This window comes from Cheilinus undulatus, linkage group 17 (genome assembly GCF_018320785.1).
Source record: "Cheilinus undulatus linkage group 17, ASM1832078v1, whole genome shotgun sequence".
Classification (NCBI taxonomy): Eukaryota; Metazoa; Chordata; class Actinopteri; order Labriformes; family Labridae; genus Cheilinus; species Cheilinus undulatus.
In genome coordinates this window covers 31,104,268-31,123,544 of record NC_054881.1, presented here as the reverse complement: position 1 = coordinate 31,123,544, position 19,277 = coordinate 31,104,268, and the positions used below count along the sequence as shown (strand labels likewise).

Here is a 19,277-nt window from a genome sequence, read left to right as displayed (position 1 = left end):
GCTGTGGGGATGCTTCTCAGCAGCCAGCCCTGGAAGGCTTGGAAAGGTAGAGGGTAAAAAGACTGTGGCAAGATATAGCAAAAACCTGGAGGACAATCTTATTCAGGCTGCAAGACAACTACAGCTTTGGAGAAGATTTATTCTCCAGCAGGACAATGCCCTGAAGCATACAGTGGAAGCCACACAGAAATGGTTTAAAGACAACAAGGTGAACGTTCTGGCCGAGTCTAAGCTAATGCAAAATATATAGAAAAGTGACAAAAAGTCATGGGATGTCCACCAATAATATTCTCAGGCTTAATTTTTTAATTTTAAAGTTTTTTAATGAATTCCCTTTAGAAGGTTAAAACATTAAGAGTTATAAATGTTTAAGATAGCCGACTGCATGGTCTACAGTCTTCACAAGTGATTTTAACCCTTGTGTAAGCTCTTAGTATCCCCCTATCCTTATGTAAAGCTCCTCCTGTATTCAGCACATGTACAGTACATGTACATGTTAATCTTTGCTTGTGGGTGTGTTTTCTCAGACAGCGTGACTGGAGAACTGAGAATCAGCAACCACTCTGAGAGCTTTGCTGGGATCTACCTTTGTGAGGTGAACAATGCTGTTGGAGCTGAACACTGCAGGATCAACCTGAGAGCGAACAAATGTGAGAATAACACACCCCCACACAGAATGTTTCAGTCTACATATATCACACATGAAACATGTACAGTTGTGAAAGACCCAGATTTCATCCTCTTTAGTCTTTTCTCTTTGTAGTTGTGCCACAATTTCCCCCACTGCGCCAGTCCTCACTAACGGGGATTTAACTGTGGTGCTCAGAAACACCACTGTGTTATCCTTATTATGTTGTCTAACGATGACAAGGAGAAGTCAAAGTCGATGTTAGAAAAAATAAAATCACTTTAATGATAGTTGACAAAAATGTCACTGGCCTTCTGCTTTCCATTAATGACTTCCTGCTGTTCGGTCCCAAAGTCACAGAGAGAATGATGGAGCAAAGACACTGCTGCCTCACACGTCCATAGATCTTATTATCCTTCTAAAAAATGGCTGCAAAAGAATATGAGTGGACTCTGAACAAGAAGGAAAGCAAAGAAATACCAGAGCTGTCTCTCAGGGAATGAATCTGGGACCTGGGTGTGCACTAGAAGGGAGTATAGTCAGTGATTTAGTGCAACATATCATCATAAATCATATTCAGCTTTGGACTTAAACAGGCTTCTCTGGGTCCATAAAATAAGTTTGTCTTGGTGTACCTCATGATCTGTGGAGCAGACCTTCGTATTACATCTTGTTGAGTCCATAACTTCTGCTCCTGGTGTGTGGATCTTTGGCTGCAGGCAGGGCATCGCTCATTTTCATGAAGTGTGCTGTCCTGGTCCAGAATCTCAAACTCAGGCTTACAGGGTTCCCCATCCGAGGGCTCTGCAAAATAATTTACATTCATTTCATAACAGGATGAATGCAGCTAAGTAGAGTTTAAACGTACAAATTCCTATAAAGCTCTGAAAGGTACAGATAAGTGTTCTTTTTTAAAGAGGTAAACAGCTGTGGAGGACGGAGCATCTCTCAACTTGCCTTCTTTTGTTATTGTTTTTTGTTGATGGTAGAATTTTTATACTTTGCATTTGTAGACACAACATAGAGATTATTTCTTACAATAATTCATCAAAATAAGTTGTTGAAATTCATTGGAATAGAAAAAATGTGTCAAATACTATCCAGATTAAAAACGAGATATCAGTCAATCAGATATCAAAAAACACTTCACAAAGAAGGCAGTTCTAGACTGTACTCTCCAATTAAGCCTATATGAAAAAACAAGTATATTAAATTAGAGCAATCAAATAGAAGTAGACAAAGAGGGAGTGAACTAATGGGAATTACTTCAATCATAATCCACAATCACCTGGTTTGTTTTTCAATGGCGATCAAAGAAAAGTAGAAAAGGCGCAATTCTGATAAAACTGCTGCTTTTCAACAGCTATGTCTCAGCCAGTGGTGTAGTGGTGCATGTAGACATGGGTATTTTCTTAATTTGAATACTCTTTATTAGGTAAACCCTTGCAGCCATTGTATGTACCAGCTCATAGTGCAACGTAAACCCACTGGTAATGATTACAATAACGCAGAAGCAGCTAGGCAGAAGAGCAGTTATAATTCTGATAAAACTGCTGCTATACTATAGCTACATCCAGGCTAACTGCTGCACTGGTGGCAGCCAATACTTACGGCCTCCAGTGCAACTTAACCATGGCCACAGCGACCATCTCGTTCTCCTCAGATAGTGCTGAGGTCAGAACCGTTACTGGGTCTGGCACAAACATCCCAGACTGGAGCTTTGCAAGATGGATTTGCCTGATGCCAGACTGGCAAATCCATAGCTATGTTAGGCTATCATTGAGAGCAGTGGTTCTCACCTTCCCAGCCCGCTACCCCCAAAATGAAGGTGCCAGAGACCGGGGACCCCAACTGTACCTGAAGGTGGTCGAACACGGCCATGGACAATCAAGAAAAGTGCAGACAGGGCAGCCCAAAAGGGGAATAAAGGGGAGAGCTTTCTTGGGCCCAGCCAGATGGGGGGGGGGGGGGGGGCATGGAGGTCAGCAAAATTATGGTCCATTATAAAGTTAGGCTGTGATATCCATATTTTCCATTTAACCTGAACAGCTCTTATCAGTTAAACAAATATGTATATTTTTTGCCATAGTAAATAGCCTTCTTAAAAATGTAAATCCCTTTTCCAAAAAACAGAACTAAAATGGGTGAAATGGCTAAAATTGGTGAGAAAAGGTGGTGAAATGTGTTAGAGTGTTAAGTGGTAAAAATGAGATAAAACTGGCAAAAAATAAGCAAAAAAAAAAAATGGTTTAAAAATAGGTTAAAGAGGCATAAACAGGCATAAACATTGGTGAAAGGGTGGCTGAAATGGGTTTAAAATTTGGTAAAAGAAAAAAAGGGGGGAAGGAATATTGGTTGAAATTGGCAAAAACTGGTTAACTGAGGCAGAAAAGTAGGCATAAATAATGGGTAAACAGAGGCAACAATGGACAGAGTGGCAAAAAGAGGCAGAAAAGGTGCTGCAAAAGGTTTATAATGAACAAAAAATGGGTTTTAAGTGAAAGAATGTGTTAAAATTGGCCAAACTGGTGGGAGAATGTGATGTTAACAGGTTTAAATTTGGCAGAATTGGTGTAAAGTGGCAAATGTGTAATTTAAAAGATATTCTTAGTTTTTTTAAGGCATCTTTGGACCCCAAAGGGGGTCCTGACCCCCACGTTGAGAACGACTGTTAGAGCACAGAAGAGTTTAGTTATTAACTTCTTAATCTAGCGCTCAGCTTGTCAGATGGAACCAAATTCAGATTAAACAAAAGGTTTTTCATTAAACAGTGGGACAAAATAGGCTAAAACAAGAACTTAGCTTTTTTGAAGTCCATTGGAAGATCAACTAAAAATCCAGAAAGCACGACAGAGGCCACTAGGAATAATCCACAAGAGAACAACAAGTTGACACTAAATTCAAACATGAACAATGGGTCATAGCCGTAGTGAACTGACATGGAAGGGTAATCAAACACAGGTGAGACCAGTGAGACGCTGGAGAAAACAATAGGGGCGGGGCAAATATTCAAAAAGGAGGGAAAACAGACAAAGGCAGGAAGTTAAAGGAGATTCTGCACAAGGAGCAGGAACTACAAAATAAAACAAAACAAAGGGAACCAAAAATAAATACATAGAATAATCTCTTAACCCATTAGCAACCATTATCTATCATTTCCTGATAGATGATTTATGCCTATGGGATGGATGTTAATACTTTTGTAATTCTCCTGAAGCTGGTCATTTGATTACCTCTGCAATTCAAGTATTTTCACTTTTTTGTATAATTCTTTAGTCTTATTTTAACAGTGGAATATTAGTAAGTAATAGAGCAGCTTGACATGCACTCACTCCAGTTATATGGTGGAATATCATTAGCATGGAGTTATATATACAAAATATAGGAAATATAGGATTATGGACTATTTTAGACATTTCAGTCAGAAAATTCACACAAGTCAGAATGAAAAACACTGGAGGGTAGGACAAATAGAGTGTAATGAATTCTTGACTCTCTTTTCTGCCTCAGAGAGAATAACTCCTTGTTATTCATACTGCTTTTACAGCTCCAAACAGAGCGGCGGTGATCGTCGGCACCATCGTGGGCTCTCTACTTCTCATCTTCATCCTGCTGGTCCTCATCGTGCTGTTACTGTGGAAGCTGAGCAGCAGACATCGCCATGAAAAGGAGTTTTCCAATGAGATCAGGTATGGCGCAGCACTGCAGCTCCAGCAGAGATATCAGGGCACAGTTAGAGTTGTTGGCAGTTTGACGGGTAGATAAGAGAACCGCTGCAAGAGGGGAGCAAATCCACACACTGTCTGACAAGTTTCTCCTACTGTTCATTTATCACCAAAAAGTCCCATGAGTCATAAACTTCTGCCTCTGTTATTGCTGAGTGGGGCTGATGGCTTCCAAGTTTGTGCTAAAGAGCATGAGCATTCAATGTGCTCTCTTTAAGAGTTATTCTTTTATCAGCATCAAAAGGCATTAATTCGATTTTGACACGATTTTGAGAGGAGGAACTCACATCAAAAATGCTAAACGACAACATTTAAAAGACAGAGAGGCATTTATAAATATGCAGTGAAAAATAGGATGTGTCAAAGTTATTCAGATAGGAATAAAAAAATCCAGTGCATGAATTAAAAGAGGAAAATAATTGGTGCATACATAACAAAATGTAAGATAAGACAAGTCAAGATAATTCATATATTCTTGTGCTCATTCTGCTCTACAGTCTTTATGAAGCCCCACTTTATGCACAACACTTCAGCTCTCTGTGACAAGTGTGCCAACAATCTGATTCTCTTCAGGTAGATAATGATGCAAATACAACAGCTGACATCATAAATAACATCAGTTCAGCTGCCTCTGAATGCCAGAGAAGGATTCATTAAAAGTTTCCTCCTCTTTCTTCTTGTTTCTCTTCCTCTCCGTCTTCCTCCGGAGTCAGCAACATAAGAAGCTTGCTAGTGTCAACAAACTCTCTCACTTGTTCTTGTGTGCCACCTGCAGTATTAATATTCAGTTATTAAGTCTTGAAAACATTGGAAAGTGACATTTCAAATCCTTGCTACTGACTTAATAGACTTTGTATCTGTGCTATGCCTGCAACATTTTATTCCAAGTTATAATCAGCTCTCAAATATTTTATCAGTCTGATCATTTTTATTATATTTATTATAGCTTTGTGACAGTGCAGAGGCCTAAAGGGCTTAGAAAAGGAAGTTACCACTGGTACTGCATACCAAGCATTTTATTTCCCATCACTTTAGTACAACGCATGTCTACAGTGCCTTTAAAAAGTATTCCCATCCATGCAAGTCAATATTAAGTAGATGCACCTTCTGCTGTAATCATAGCACTGAGTCTGTCTCAATCAGGCTTGCACATCTGGACACTGCAACTTTACTCCATTCTTCTTTGCAAAACTGCTTAAGCTCTGTCAGGCTGCACAAGGATTGGGCGTGAACAGCCCCTCCAAGTCCAGCTACAAACTCTCTATTGTATTAAGGTCCCAAGCTGTAGTTCTCTTGTAGACTGAATAAGAGTGCCTGCCAGGATTTTCCTATCTTTTGCTGCATTCATTTTATCCTCTACCTTTACAAGCCTTCAAGGGCCGGCTGCCAAACAGCATCCCCACAGCATGATGCATTTTGGCCTCATCAGGCCAAATAATTTTCTTCCTCTTGACCATGGAGTCTCCTACATGCCTTTTAGGGAACTTTAGTCAAGATTTAATGAGTTTTCTTCAACAGTGACCTTCTCTTTGCCACTCTCCCATAAAGCTTTGGCTGGTGAAGAACCTGGACAACAGTTGTATGCAGAGTCTCTTCCATCTCTGCTACAGCTTGTAACTCCTTCAGAGTAGTTATAGTGTCTTGGTGTCTTCTCCTACCTGTATCCTTCTTGCACAGTCACTCAGTGTTTAAGGATGAGCTGATCTAAGCACATTTACACATGTGCAATATTCTTTGTGCCTTTTATATCCATCCCCTGTCTTATACTTTTCAATTATCCTTTTTCTGAGTTGCTTAATCCATTTCAGGTTCTTTTGTCTACATGGTTTAATGGTAGCCAGGAATACTGACTAACCAGTGACTGGACCTTCCAGACACAAGTGTCTTTGTACTACAGTCACTTGAGACACTGCTCTGTGATCCCCATTTCATTAACTGTGAAACTTCTCGCACCAACTGGCTGGACCTCTATTAAACGAAGTCATGTACTTAAAAGGGGTTGAATATTTATGTACTTATTTATTTTACCTTACATAAGTTTGTTTAATTGACATCAATTGGTAGATCTGTTTTCAATTTGACATTAAAGAGTTTTGTTTTGTCTTAAGGCAAATTACATTGGGCATGGCTATTTTATAAAACCAATAAAGTGGGAAAACATCTAAGGGTTGCATACTTTTTATAGGAGCTGTACATCATCTGACAACAGAAGGAAAGCAGAGATAGTAACTTGTAATTATAATATGGATTAAGATATTGGGCATTATTGATAATAAAATAATCTTACTAGGCACCACACAGTATAAGAAAAAAATGTTTAATGTGTCATTAAATGTCATCATGTGTAGGGTCTCTCACATTTAAAACAATCAGTTAAGCTTTTAAAAGTCTTCTAGTGTGTGCCAACCTTAAAAAAAGCCATAAAGAACAACTATGATTTGGAAAACAACAAAATATCTTTCAACATTGTTGTGGCTGCCCATCTGGATTTTGTAAGTCATCCATAAGTAATCATTAAATCAATGCCTAAAGCGGCCAACATTTTTATACTGCTAGCAAAATCAGTCAAAAAATATATATATACAACTGATTTTTGCCATAATAAAACAGCTATTCTGCCATCTGCCTTAACAAGTTTGGTTAAGACAATTGGAAAACACAAATTATACAGTTGCTTTTATTTTCTAATCCTCAAACCCTGGACAAAGCAGTAATCATGAACATCTGTCCCATGATAAGAGATCAGAAGTTGAACATGCCCATCATAAAGAAGAATCCAATGCTTACCTTTATTAGTTTAATGTGAAGCTTAAACACTCACAAAATCTTTCTGCCAGAACCAAAATGTACAAAAACAATTTGCAAGTTTTTTGTTTTGTTCCTGAGCCAAGCTGTTTCTAGCTCTGAACAGTTTCCAGGCAACCAGGAGATATTTAAGCAGTTAATGTGTCTGTAAATAAAAAGTCTGAAAGACAAACCTCCATAAACTAATAATAATCAGACTGATTATACCGTTTTGTACCAAATGAAGATATAATGCTCCGACATAGGACTTTTGTGATGATTTGTGCATACTAAGCAAAGCTAACTTGCAATTTCAACCCATCTCCGCTGCTAAGATATCAGTGTCATCAGTTTCAGTCTGGAGCCTTTCCCAGCTGTCATTAAGAGAGGGGTGTGTAAACCCTGGACTGGTTGCCAGTCGATTGCAGGGCTGACTCTACAAACAATCAGGCACGCTCACATTCACATTGTGGCACAATTTAGCATCACCAATTAACCAAGCATGTCCTTGGTGGTGGGAGGAAGCCAGAATACCTGGAAAGAACCCATGCACATGCACAGAGAAACTCTGCACAGAAACACTTATGTTGTTGCCATAAAGCTGCTCTTCGTTTTCATTATTTCACCTGGCTCAGGGCAGAGTCGTATTTATGTTAACTGTTATGTTTGGAGCTTTAAAGCAACCAGATAATCTGGTTGGTTATTCTTTCTGGCCTGCTTGCTCTTATTGGCTATTCAGTCAGGACCACTTTGTCCAGATCCACACATGATTTTGCCTATAAATATTTCTTTACTAACAGTCTTTATTCCCTCTTTTGCTGTTATTTATATTTGGTGGTGTGGCTGTCATCAGGCAGGGAGAGAAGCAGCAAAAACCCAGAGCAGAGCAAACATCAGTGACAACAGAATGACACTAATCAAGTCAGATCAGAGTGGAGGAGGAGCTGGGGTGGAGGAGGTTATAAAAGCAGCTTGCAGAGAGAGCGGCAGAGCAAAGCCAGGCAAGAGCAGAGTAGCCAATAGCATGTTTAGAGCAAATCAGCTAGCCGTCAGCTGATGAGGGCTTGTGTTAGATCAGCTGATTCCAATTCTAGCAGCGCTTGACTGTGACCTGCCTGAACTAATGCTTTATGCTTGATTTGTGGGTAATCCAACAGAGCAGCCCAATCTGGAATCATAAACATCAAAAGTATGTTTGACGCCTATGGTTAAAATTAAGGAGATCTTGGAAGCAACAAAAAATCATGTTGCTATCACACACTTAAGGATTGATTGCACAATTAATCTGTTGCAACCAGCCCTCCCGATTCGGCCACATCCCCCTGAGCATTGGGCCGGCCAAGTCAGGCCTAAATTAGAGCCTAAATGATCAAGTTTGAAGCTTTATTAGCTGCTAATTTACAGAAAAAGTATATAGAAAAAAGAGATGGACGACTCCTGCGACCTGGGGAAATTCATGCTGGAGAAATGCCTTACATACTTGTACTGACAGCTCAAAGTTTGTATCAGTGTGATAGAAAATATTTCAGCATGCCTTTAGTTTTTAGTTAAATGTCCAGACTCTGTCTTTAAAACATAAGTTTAATGTGTTTACTCTAAAGAGTGAAGCTCTAAATCCTCCTCAAGGTAAACCATAATTGCCTTCTTGCAATATGATTGTTATTGCCATTGAAGCACAGTAAATAAAAGCTTCTTTCTGTCACATTCAGCTCCTTTTATGATAAGCTGTAACCATTCACCTCTGTGAAGTTCAAACCCCAGAGAGAAAATAATGGCCGCTGAATCTTTGAGGATTGTGAGCTGTTGTCACAACAGGACAAACTCGGGGTTTGAAAAAGCCACATAAAAGCAACAAAGTTTCTTCTGTCTGTGATGTATTATGTATTTTAAAAGAAGAGTTCAAATGTAATATTTCTACATCCCAAACATTACAGCCTAACACAGCAGCTCTGCTACCTAATAAAGCTTGTTTATATGGAAACTATCTCACAGTTACATAACTAAATTGTGGCAGTCCATCTTCTCTCCTGTGCGACTTTTTATGTTTTCAATTTGCATTTGAGGCTGGCAGCAAAGTTTGCCCCCCTGCCCTGTAAATATATACAGGCTGTTATAAAGAGAAGCCATTTAAAAGATGCATATCAACACAAGTCAAAGGCACCTCCACACCTATCTTACATTTCCCTCTTTGAGCAAAGTGGTGGTGATAAACAGATCCCATGTCTTGATGTCAAAACATCATGCCGTCGAAAACCCGTTTCTTTATGACAAAGCGAGGCAAGTCTATTCATAGATCACCTTTCAGAAAGTACAGACAGAGAGTACAAAGTGTTTTGCCTGAGGTGAAGATAGACTGCAGCAACACTTCAACTGATTTGTTAATACAAAAACATTTCCACGAACGCTGAATCAATTTTCTCTGCATGTCAAAGTTTAAAACACCTCAAGTAAAGTTTCTTTAGCACTGATATAAGCTGACATAACTTCCCCTTTCAGTAGAAAACAGTAGGGGAACATAACTTTTTAAGAATGTCATATTTGTCTTCTCAGTGTTTGATTATCATCACAGTTGTAATTATTACTGAAGTTTTTAAATTAGTGTCAAAAGCTGTGCACTATACTTCAAAATTTTGGTCCAGATGTGTCTTATGGTTGCAAAACCACTTGCACTTCCGCACAATTGAAGGCAATAATTACTAACCTGCTTTACACATCTGTGTTGAATCTACACTGTCGCTGCACTGTAGTGGCCTTTGCCATTGTGATCCCTACTTACTTGTGTATCGTGAGTCTGTGTCGCTCAGCAAAACGTTGCCAAAAGCTAGCAGTGCAATTTCTGTTCCAGCTGTATCGTCACTTTCCAATGTTGCTGTGTTCCCTACTTGTCTGTATACAGGAAACCATGGCAGCTGAAACTGAGTGTAATATTTTGAAGCTAATATCAAGCAGAAGCTGAGTTACTGCATTTTTTTCAAAGAGAAAAAAGGAAGGAGGTTTATATATGCCTGCTGAATCAGCCAAGAACTGGGGACATTTTCACGCTTGTTCAACCACTGTGAGTCGTTGATGGGGAAGACATCTCTGATAGTTAATTAGAGCAAGAAGGTACATGAACTGATTCGTTGTCTGCAGCCCTTTGTCCCACAATAGTATACATGCCTGTAGAAATATCTCAGAGACTGATAGGGTTGGGTATTGTTTGGGTTTTTTCCAATACTGGTGCTAAATTGATACTTTTGAAACAGTTCTGGTACCCAAATGGTGCCCAAATGGACACTTTTAGGAGGTAAAAAAAATGCTAGTAGTCAATGGCAATAAAAATACTTTTATAATTGCAAAGGCATTGGTAATTATAAAATACACTTTGAACAAATTAATTTAATCATTCAATTAAACCTAATCTGACTTCAATGAATTGTACTTTTATTAACAACTCCACCCTCTTGGCTACATTTTTGAATGACTTATTTTTTAAGAGTCTGTAAATGTTTTAGTCCTACTAGAATAAGCAAATGTCACTTGTCAATTCTAAGTACTTATTTGTTCATACTACTTTGTTCTGTTTTTTTTCAGTATTTTCTAAGTAAATTTGAATCATAAAGTCAAATTTTACAGTAATACATGATGATCTGTTGTTTGTGTGCACACAAACTTAATATCCCTCCTGCACAAAATCAGGGCCTGGGTCCCCAACCAAAAAGTCTAGATTCACCCCTGCTCTCAAATAAATGAACGCAAACAATGAGTTGCAGGACAGAGAGGTCAGTGATGGGACAGAGAGGGCAACAACAGCAACAGCAGAGGAGGAAAGGGACTAAACTTTGACCCAAGTAAACGTCAGACCACTTTTTATTTCTCCTTCATTGATCTGATCCACTAAGATGCTGCTGCTGCTTCGTGCGTCTCTGTCTGCCTTCATACCGATCAAAACATTTCATACTGGGATTGAAAAATATCAGAAACAAACTTTGAAAGGATGAGAGTTAGTGCTTTAAGTTCTTGCATTGTCTGATCATTTATATTATATCTTTTCTACCGAGACAAGGTCGCTAATAGAGCGTCCGGCACACCGCGCTCTCCATTTAAGGTCATCGCTCATGGACAATGGCTCCCTCCCTCCCTCTGCCATGAACCAAACAAAAAACATCCATCCTGATCATCAAAAAGAGACCAAATATTCTGCACAATAAATATTATTGTTGCACTATATGAGTGGTAATGTCTTTAAAAATGCCAGTTGGGCACAGTTTACTGAATAAACAGTTGTGACTTATGGAATCAAAGTCTTCCCGTTATTCATCCACTGAGGCTGAGTCAGAGACAGCTCAAAAGGTAATAACTAGGGCTGTCAAAGTTAACACGTTAATAATGTGTTAACTCAAATTTCTTTAAACAGCTTGGGTGAAGCTTTAGTATAGCAACAGTTTTATAAGGACCACATCTCTGTAAAGAACAACACTGAAAGTAACTTGAAAAGCTGATGGACTGTCCAGACTCCATCTCTGTCATCAGACAAATCCATCTTGAAAAGCTCCAATCCACAATGTATACTAGGCAGCTGGCAGAACGTTAGCTTGGATGTAGCTTCAGTATAGTAGAAGTTTTATCAAAACTGATCCACAGTTCTTTATCAAAACAAGAGCAAAGAGCCACACTGAAAGCTCCTCTTGGCAGAGAAGATATTTTCACTCATCTCTTGGCATATGTTTTATCCACACCATGCTCCACTGCTCATTGAGACGGTGGGGTTTGCATGTCGAGCTCACTGTTTCCTGTTAGCTGTACAACCTCCTTTTGTCTTGTCACTCTGATTGGCCCCTAATGAATGTGACAGAGAGACTGTTTGTCCAATCACCTTCCGAGACATTTTTGAGAAGTTCTGCCCTTCACAAACACTTTCTATGAGAGGTTTCCCAGATGAATGTGAAATACATCCATGCAATAGATTTGATGAAACATGAAACTTTAGCATGAGTTTGCCATAGTCAAGGGCGGGGCTTAGTTATGCTGTGAGCATGCTAAAGCAGACTTAGGATCCTTCTTCTTTCTCAGGTAATTAAGCAGACTTTGGGTAAACCTGGTTTGCTGATGTACTAGCCAGGGTAATGCAAGTCAGTGTCCTCAATGGCAGGCATTACAACGAAACAAGTGAATAGAAGTAATGAAAATGACATCAGTTATTTTTGCATCATTGCAAACACTAACAGGGCCCTCTAAAGTTAACATGAATCATGCACTCAAAGCACCAATTTGCCTTTCTAAGCCTCACAATCTTGTCAGTATTTCTGTTGAAATAGGCTTAAATTTTTGAACACATGTGAGAACACAGCAGACAAATACAGCCTCACTAAGTTTCCTTCAAGCTTAGTTTACTTCTTGAAGAATGGATTACCCAAATCATGTCTAAATCTTCAATTAAATTTCAATCACCATGGCTATTGAAGACTAACCACTTAAGTCTCAGTAAGATTCAGTAATTTAAAAAAAGAGACGTGCAGGTCGTTATGTAGCCTTCTGGTGAGGAAGATTGAATGAGTTTAAAATTAAATTTTCCAAGGTTAAAATTTAGCCAGCGCCTTAATTAGAATTTTTTTCCAAAACCGGAACATAGTGTGCTGCATAAATGGGCAGTCACTACAGTAAGTATTTAACAATTATATTGCATAATGTACCTTTGAATCACATCATTTTAAGCCTTCAAGTTCAGTGGATTTCATATTTTGGGACAAAACTCCACTACCCACATGTGGAGTTATCACTGTTCATGTTTCCCTTGAACATTTTTAAGCCAATACTGTAACATTTTAAACTTTCTCCTGTGCTGCAACAATGCAAACTTTAACTATTGAAAAAAAAGAGCAGCGTGGGAAAGTGTCTCAAACAAAGGCTCTGCATTCCCTGGCTTCTGCTTTTCTGCAGCTGGCCTCCCTGACATTTCTGAGAGGATTTCTACCTTTTGCAAGTAAACAATGTCTCCCAAACAATTTGGAGCTGTAGTTCATGTTGAAAACAGCCCACATGCTTTCAAAGTAGATGGATGAAATGGGAGCAGTGTCAGTGTGGGAGGACAGTGTTGTTCACAAGAGACAGAGAAGCACTTGAAGCCACGATTCTGACAGAACTTCTCCATATCTGTGACATGCAGGAGTACAACCCTCCACACATGAACATAGTGATGTAGTGAAATGCTTATAGAGGAGAGATGGGGATACAGTAATCACTTCAGTCATGACAATAGTAACTCTCACATCCATTATTGTGTTAAACATAAAATGTAAAAATCAGTGCAGCCTGAGTGGGGGTAAAAAAAAGTTCAGGGATGAGTCATACAAAGTATCAAGTCAGTTCAAGTACTTTATCCTCTGCATCTAAAAAAATATATGATAAAACAGTGGAAAACTGAGAACTATTCACAAGGACTAAAACAGGGTGGACTGTTGCACTATCTACACAATATGGACAAAAGTATTTAGCCACCTGCCCACTAACAGAGACTATAATGACATTATATTAAAATACATGTACTTTAATATGGAGTTTGTCCCCTTTTGCAGCTAGAACAGCCTCCACTCCTCTTGGAAGGCTTTCCACAAGATTTTGGAGTGTTTTTAGGGGAATCTGTGCCCATTCATTCTGTAGAGCATTTATGAGGTCAGGCACTTATGTTAGACGAAAAGGTCTGGCACGCAATCTCCATACCAGTTCATACAAAAGTGCTCGATGGAGTTGAGGTCAGGGCTCTGTGTGGGCCAGCCAAGTTCTTCCACACTAAACTCATCAAACCATGTCTTTATAAGGCCTTCCCCAAACTGTTGCCATAAAGTTGGAAGCATAGCATTGTCCAAAATGTCTCGGTATGCTGGCGCATAAAGACTACCCTTCAGCCCAAACCCTGAAAAACAGCCCCATATCATTATCCCTCCCCCTTCAAACTTCACAGCTGGCCAACTCACCCATCTGACTGCCAAACAGAGAAGCATGATTTTAAAACATGTTTCCATTGCTCCACAGTCCAGTGTTGGTGTGCTTTACACCACTCATTCCCAAAATCTGAGTTGGGAGCCACGGTTGCATCACGGGAGGTTTTTAGGGTCCCCAAATGATTCTTAGGAATTTCTTTGCTACAACATTTAATGTGACAGTTATGTCTGAAGTACACCTTTTATTCACATGGGGGGGACTCCATCCTATAACACTCACCCTCTCTCTCATAATAAAGGACAAAACAACCACTGGATGACAAAAGTCAGAGTTACTGATGCTTGCCAAACAACAAAAAAAGGCATTGTTCCAGTCCAGATATTTACGAGGGCCCAATGGGGGTGAGCATGTAAAGAAAGCCCACGTGATGATGGTAAGGTAGCCTTTTCAAGGCTCATAATAATGTTACCCAAGCTTGTACTGGCCATCAGCTCAACAAACCAGCTGAGGATGGCACAGAAGGCAGATTTGATAAGCAATAACATATGGAGAACAAAGTTGTTGAGTCGTGATAGCGTTTACTTTCTAAAAAGTGGGAAACACTGCTTTATACCACTCCATCTGACACTCGGCATTGGACTTGGTGTTGTGAGGCTTGCATGCAGCTGTTCAGCCATGGAAACCTATTCTATGAAGCTCCCACTGCGGTTTTTGTGCATACATTTATACCAGGGGAAGTTCAGAACTCTTCAGCTATAAATCAACAGAGCGTTGGCAACTTCTACACACCAGGCACCCTAGCAGTCCCCACTCTGTTAATTTATGGGGTCTTCTGCTTCATGGCCAAGTTGCTGTTATCCCTACATGGTTCCACTTTCTAATTCTATCACTCACAGTTGACTGTAGAATATCCAACAAGGATGAAATTTCACAAACTCTCAGTAATCAAAAGGTGTGGCCAATTACTTTTGTCCATATAATGGATGTATAAGCCCTGTCTTAACTTAGGGTGTCAAGTCCACACTAAACCCTATGTTGAAAATTGTCAGGATCTAGCAAGTTGTTTGTACCACAGATGCAAGTTTCATCTAAACAAGAAGAGCATTAAAACATATTTAATCACAGTCCCATGTATTCAGCAGACATGTAAAGTATTTTTGATCCAATCTTTAGCAGCTAAGTTTTCAACAAGCCAGTGTGACTGTCAGTCTGAGAATATAATTCAATAGCAATAAACAAACGTTTATTATTAAAGGGATATTTCAGTGTTTTTGAAGGTGGGCCTTAAAAGGCACCTGGCAGTAGAAGTGGCATTAGCCTCCAGCGCTATTAAAAACCTCTGAAGCATTTTGTTTTTTACCCAGAAAGCCTCTTTGTTTTGACACTATTTTACAATGCAGATTTTGCCTTAACGGTTTTGTGTTCTTGCAGAAACAGTGACAAAACACAGAAGCTTTCTGGTTATAAAATAAAACAAAGCATTTTTTGATAGTGGGTATGTTTTGTGCCCCAACTCGCTAAATTCCAGGGAGAAACTATACCCACTTCTAAAAGAGCAATGCACACTGAAATCACTGGAGATGAATTCTACTGCTACTGCTACATACTCAATACAACTGAACTTAAAAAATACTGTAATGTCCCTTTAATGCAGCTACTGTTATTGTTATGCTGCTTGTTGGCTGGCCAGTAAGTGACACTATTGGGAGGAGTGTATTTTTGATGGTGATTTAGCGTGACCAGTGTGCTCCCGTTTCATATTTAAAGATCCTGGTCAATCTAGTAGAGTGGTTCTCAGCTGGTCTGGCCCACGGACCCACCAGTCTGTCTCGAGACAGATCATGACCCAAGTTTCCAAACAATTTTCAACAACACATGTTTAGTAAATTGAATGGGTTGCAGTTTGGAGCATAATTGGACCAAAACACCTCTTATAAAAAAGAAAAGGGACAAAGCTGACAAATTTTATACCCTCTTTCCCAATCATTAAGTGTCAATTTTTACCAATTTTACAGAGAACTTGTGAAATGACTTCATTATCACGGGAAAAGTAGCCATTTATTGCAAGAACAGGAGATAAATTAGTTGAAATATTGATCAAACATTTAAATTTACCCAATTTTACAGTAAAACAGGGTAAAATAAAAGGTATCAATGCATATCCAGTAAGAACTTCAGGACTTTTGCCACCATTTCTTTTCACCTCGTCATGACCCACTGAAAACTGCTCTGTCACCCACTTTTGAGAACCACTGATCTGACAACTAGGGAGTTCTTACACACACAAAATTGCATATTATGAATTTAGAAGGTAAGACACAATAAACGTGACATTTCAGTCACAGCCAGGGTCCAGTTTCAAATGCGAACCATGGCGACTATAGAAATGTCAGTACACGATTTTTGATGTTTTTGAAAAGAAAACAACTCACTACTGTTCTTTGTTCTTCTTTTAATGAAGAAATGTCATCAAGTTCTGATAAAACTGGTACTTTAGCAGCATCCATGCTAAGCTCTTCCACCATAACTGCACCGGCCTCTTGTCAAGACCTAAAAGTACAACCCCTCGTCGTTGATTAGTCCTGTCACTTTCTAACTGGGCCCAAACATTTCAGACAGGAGCTTTGCAAGATGGATTCACCAGTAAGAAACAAGGAAACGGGTGTATCCATCTGCTTTGCAAGGTTATATTTCTCTCAAATATTGTTCACAAATTTGTCTAAATCTGTGTTAGTAAGCACTTCTCCTTTGCCAAGATAATCCATCCACCTCACAGGTGTGGCACATCAAGATGCTGATTAGACAGCATGATTATTACGCAGGTGTGCCTTAGGCTGGCCACAGTAAAAGGCCACTCTAAAAGGTGCAGTTTTATCACACAGCACAATGCCAAAGATGTCAAAACTGCTGATGTCACCAGAGCTGTTGCCTGTGAATTGAATGTTCATTTTTCTAGCAGAAGCCGTCTCCAAAGACGTTTCTGAGAATTTAGCAGTACATCCAACTGGCCTCACAACCGCAGACCACATGTTACTTTACCAGCCCAGGACCTCCACATCCAGCATTTTCACCTCCAAGATCGTCTGAGACCAGCTACCCGGACCGCTGCTGCAACAAGCGGTTTGCATAACCAAAGAATTTCTGCACACACTGTCAGAAACCGTCTCAGGGAAGCTCATTTGCATGCTTATCGTCCTCATCAAGGTCTTGACCTGACTGCAGTTAATCGTCGTAACCAATTTAAATGGGCAAATACTCACATTCAATGGTGTCTGGCACTTTTGAGAGGTGTTCTCTTCACAGATGAATCCCGGTTTCCACTGTACAGGGCGGATGGCAGACAGTATGTATGGCATCGTGTGGGTGAGCAGCTTGCAGATATCAACATTGTGAATCAAGTTGCCCATTGTGGCGGTGGGATTATGGTATGGGCAGGTGTATGTTATGGACAACAAACACAGGTGCATTTTATTGATGGCATTTTGAATGCACAGAGATACCGTGACGAGATCCTGAGGCCCACTGTTGTGCCATTCATCCACGACCATCGCCTCATGTTGGAGCATGATAATGCACAGGCCCATGTTGCAAGGATCTGTACACAAGGGTGAAAACATCCCATTTCTTGCATGGTCAGCATACTTACCGGATATGTCACCCATTGAGCATGTTTGGGATGCTCTGGATCAGCACACACGACAGTGTGTCCCAGTTCCTGCCGATATCCAGCAACTTTGCTCAGGCATTGAAGAGGAGTGGACCAACATCACCACAATCAACAACATGATCAACTCTACGCAGAGATGTGTTGTACTGCATGAGGCAAATGGTGGTCACACCAGATACTGACTGTTTTTCTGACCTCCCGGACCCCCCAATACAGTAAAACTGCACCTTTTAGAGTGGCCTTTTATTGTTATTATTATCTTGGCAAAGGAGAAGTGCTTACTAACACATATTTAGACAAATTTGTGAACAATAGTTGAGCAAAATAGGCCTTTTGTGTACATAGAAAAAGTCTTAGATCTTTGAGTTCAGCTCATGGAAAATGGGAGCAAAAAGAAAAGTGTTGCATTTATATTTTTGTTCAGTGTAAAACAATGAGTTCAAACATTCTGTATAGCTTTCTTAAGATAATAAGAACAGTGAAAACAAGTCATAATTACAGTGTTAGTCCTAAGTTTAGACTTTCTCGTCACACATAATCACCTGATATGTTTTCAGTATCAAGATGTTAATCATACAGCAGCTCAGCGTCTATAATAACTGTTTTAATGGAGTAATTATGCTTGTGCAAACCACATGCATTAGACGACTTAACAGGTGTCCCTGTAACAGTAAAGAAAATGATTGCAAAGTATTTTCCCAACAGGGTGCAAATTAAAACATAAAATTAAGTGAAAATTAATTTTCTTTCTGTGTAAATAGCTGTCTTATAATATGTCAAAGATAAGACAAACATTTCCCCTTGCATTCAAAACAGCATTTAAACACACACACCCCAAAATTACAGCCCCCAACACTGCAGACATTAACTCCATCAGTTAACAAAGGCAGATTTTTCTCTTTAATGGCAAAAATCAGAGCGCCTAGCCTCCACAGGATCAGAAAAATGCCAAAGTCGATCATTTGTGCGGGCGTTATCTTTGACAGAGGAGCAGATCCCTGCTGCTGCTGCACAGTTACATAAACGCTGAATGCAAAGAAGCTTCTAAGTAGGAATGTTGGCAGCGATGTTGATGAGGGAAGATTGTACTGTATGCCTCTTGTCAGCTCTTGATGGTTGAACCAGCACCAGAGTGAATTTTATGCTTCAGTGAGAAAGAAAGGAGAGAAAGCAGGGCCTCAGAGAAGGTACAGAGCTCCAGGGAACAAATCTAAATAGGCAAAGACAACAAATATTTATGCCCTTAACCCTAAAGGGCCGCATTTTTATTGCTCAGGAGTCCTGTGCACCCACTGTGGTAAATATGGACACAAGCTCACAGAGGACCACACAAACAGCTGCGCTTTCAGATATCTGGAAGAAATAACAGTTCTAAGAGTGTAAAGTGAATGCAATAATATGGAATCTACCAGAAGGATGCTGAAAGAAACTAGGATATTGTGGCATGTGCACACTTTATGCCGTTTTCAGACTGCTGCTGGCAACCTGTGTTGTTGCAGCCTCAGTGAGATGGCATGTCAGCATAAAAAACGAGTAAAAACGAGAAGGCCCG

The 19,277-nt window shown here is 39.7% G+C and overlaps 1 protein-coding gene across 1 annotated transcript in view; it reads left to right on the top strand.

Annotated features, from left to right (window-relative positions):
• Positions 1-19,277, top strand: part of LOC121525319 (coxsackievirus and adenovirus receptor homolog) — a 45,331-nt gene that overhangs the window by 21,126 nt on the left and 4,928 nt on the right. Inside the window, exons 5-6 of the mRNA XM_041811230.1 lie at positions 528-650; positions 4,176-4,317. Of these exons, the coding sequence (XP_041667164.1) occupies positions 528-650; positions 4,176-4,317 (265 nt within the window). The remainder of the gene's footprint in view (positions 1-527; positions 651-4,175; positions 4,318-19,277) is intronic.